Raw genomic sequence first — 2,550 nt, forward strand, 5'->3', positions numbered from 1 at the left:
CTCCGAAAAACCATTGTGTACCTAAAACTGCGCCAAAACCTAGCCCACTAGCATCTGTATAAAAATGTAAGTGACAGGAAGACTCCCAGATGTCAGGTAGAAATATGGAAACACCATTGTAAGAATGGATGAATTCCTGCCATGCCCTTATATCCGCTCTAGCCTCTTTGTTGAGTCGGATATGATGATGAGGTTTGGTTAAACCTTTGGTTAGATCTATCAACCGTCTTAAAAAGGGGCGACCCGGACAGACTACAGAACAAGCAAAATTGAGCAAACCAATCAATGACTGAAGTTCCTGTAGGGTAACTTTTTGCTTTTGACAGAATTGTGCCAAAAGAAGGTGTATCTTTTCTAGTTTATCCCTAGGGAGCCTAGCCTCCATCTGAATACTATCAAGTTCGATACCCAGAAATGTGATAGTTGTACAGGGTGTAACCGTTTTACTATGTTTGATTGGAATACCTGAGTTTTGGCATAATTGTAAAAAATTGTCTAAATCTGTAAAATTCATTTTGTTGAATTTTTTGGTGCTATAAAGAGGAAATCATCTAAAACATGAACAATGCCTGCTGCCTGTAATTTTGTTTCCAAGATCCAATGGAGTGCTGTGCTGAATGTCTCAAAAAGACGACATGATATGGAACAACCCATTGGTAAGGTTTTGTCATGATAAAAATATTCCCCAATTTTCATGCCTAATAAACTGTAGTCTTCAGGATGTATAGGTAAAATACGGAATGCATTTTCAATGTCTGTTTTCGCTAGCAGTGCCCCCTTACCAAAATATTTGATCAGGCCAATCGCATCTGAAATGGTTTGGTATTTGACAGAGACATCTTCAGGGGCAATATTGTCATTAATATTAATTAAGTTCTTGTTCAAGTTTTTGTATCAGCACTGTTGAATTATCTCGTGCTGATCTTAAATTGTCCGACTCCCTATATTGTCGTAAACCCTTGTATTGTAACCGAAAACCATATTTAAAACCATGTTCTAGACATTGAACTTGAATTTATTGTACCCTTCCAAATATAATTTTAAGATGTCAAAATTAACAGGAGTAGGTAGCATTGCCGCCTTAGGTTTAAAATTTGTTTGTGGGGTTTTCTGGTTTTTGGTTTGAGGGCTGGGAATTTGGAGGCTTAGAAACCGAAACCGAATTAATTATAAACAACTTCACGTCAACTGTCACTTCGTATGGGATAAATGCACAAATGAAGTGGATACAGCCATTAATAATTAAATGAAACGTCGCATAACTGGCGGCATATGAAAACAAACCACCGTAATCAACTAATGTCGCGAAACGACTTATTTAGACGAGGAAGCGGTTAGCTGGAATGGGGTCATACCAGGTGCAAACAGCTGGGCGGAAGTAAACAAACCTCGCGCAAGCGCAACGCGATATAATAGTGTCATAGTATAACTAACCTTATAAGGAAATGTCACGAGGTTCACTCTTATCCCTGTCAGCCAATCGTATGCCCTGAAGCACCGCCCCACGTCCAGAGTATTTATACTTGCGTAGCCCTGCGCGGGAAAGATGGACGCCATCTTTGTTGAGACAGTCGAATGCATCAGTTTTCAACCCTTTGTGACGCCAATAAAAACAATCCTCAGATTCCTCACACAAACGTTTGATCTCACTGTTTACTGCATCGACACTTCTGTTGTAGGTTTCAACCGCTATAGATCTGGTTTTAGCCCGATAAAAAAGTTGCATGACTCCAGCTTCCCGAACAGAATAACCTTCCCTCAGCCACTGTGCGATAGAATGTAAATCCCTTGCCAGACGTCCCTGTACCTCCGTAAAATTAACTGAATCCAAGTCGTTGCCTCCTATTTGTAATAGAACTACTTTTGGTTTGATATCCACGATGGATTGTGACATGGTTGATAAAATGTCGTGTACCCGATCACCCCTTCGACCAACACAGTGGACGCGGACCAAATCGCTATCAAAACCCAAATTTGTCCATGAACCAGTAAGGTCAGCTTCTAAACGTCGCACAAAACTGTGCCCTAGAACAAGTACTTTAGTTTGATCCATTTTTCGTTCAAAAGTGGATTCAAAAATTATTGTACTTTAAACAACAAAACTGACCTTGCCCAGTGTCCATCTTTGTGGTTGTAGGCGATGTCTGCAGCGGCTGTAGTAAGCTGATGCTGCGTAATCAGTTTATATAACCAGATCAATGCGCGTGACCTTTTCACCTCCTGACCCACAACCCCCTCCACTGTTTACAAACATTGCGTAGGGACTATTTATATACTGAACACATAACATCAAGTGAATCAATCGATAACCGCATGTATAAAATTTATTAAAATTGTATTTTAATTGTTTAATGTTAATCTTGCACCATTACATGATTGCGTAAAAGGCATCAAACATGTACGTAACACACACACTCACGCACATAACACACACACACACACACACACACACACACACACACACTCACTCACTCACTCACACACAGGTGACTCCAGCTTTAAAAGTAATTAAGAGATACCGATGCCAATATGAATTATACTACATTATAC

At 39.9% G+C, this 2,550-nt stretch overlaps 1 protein-coding gene across 1 annotated transcript; it reads right to left on the reverse strand.

The window, feature by feature from the left end:
* Window positions 1-1,435: 1,435 nt before the first annotated feature.
* LOC110456065 lies at window positions 1,436-2,053 on the reverse strand. The gene has a single exon (XM_021506603.1). It carries the CDS (start codon window positions 2,051-2,053, stop codon window positions 1,436-1,438), a length of 618 nt encoding a protein of 205 aa, XP_021362278.1.
* Window positions 2,054-2,550: the final 497 nt, after the last annotated feature.

This window comes from Mizuhopecten yessoensis, unplaced genomic scaffold (genome assembly GCF_002113885.1).
Source record: "Mizuhopecten yessoensis strain PY_sf001 unplaced genomic scaffold, ASM211388v2 scaffold8505, whole genome shotgun sequence".
Lineage (NCBI taxonomy): Eukaryota > Metazoa > Mollusca > Bivalvia > Pectinida > Pectinidae > Mizuhopecten > Mizuhopecten yessoensis.

Excerpts from the sequence above, each read along its gene's own strand:
- LOC110456065 (XM_021506603.1), bottom strand. The coding sequence starts at position 2,053 with ATGGATCAAACTAAAGTACTTGTTCTAGGGCACAGTTTTGTGCGACGT.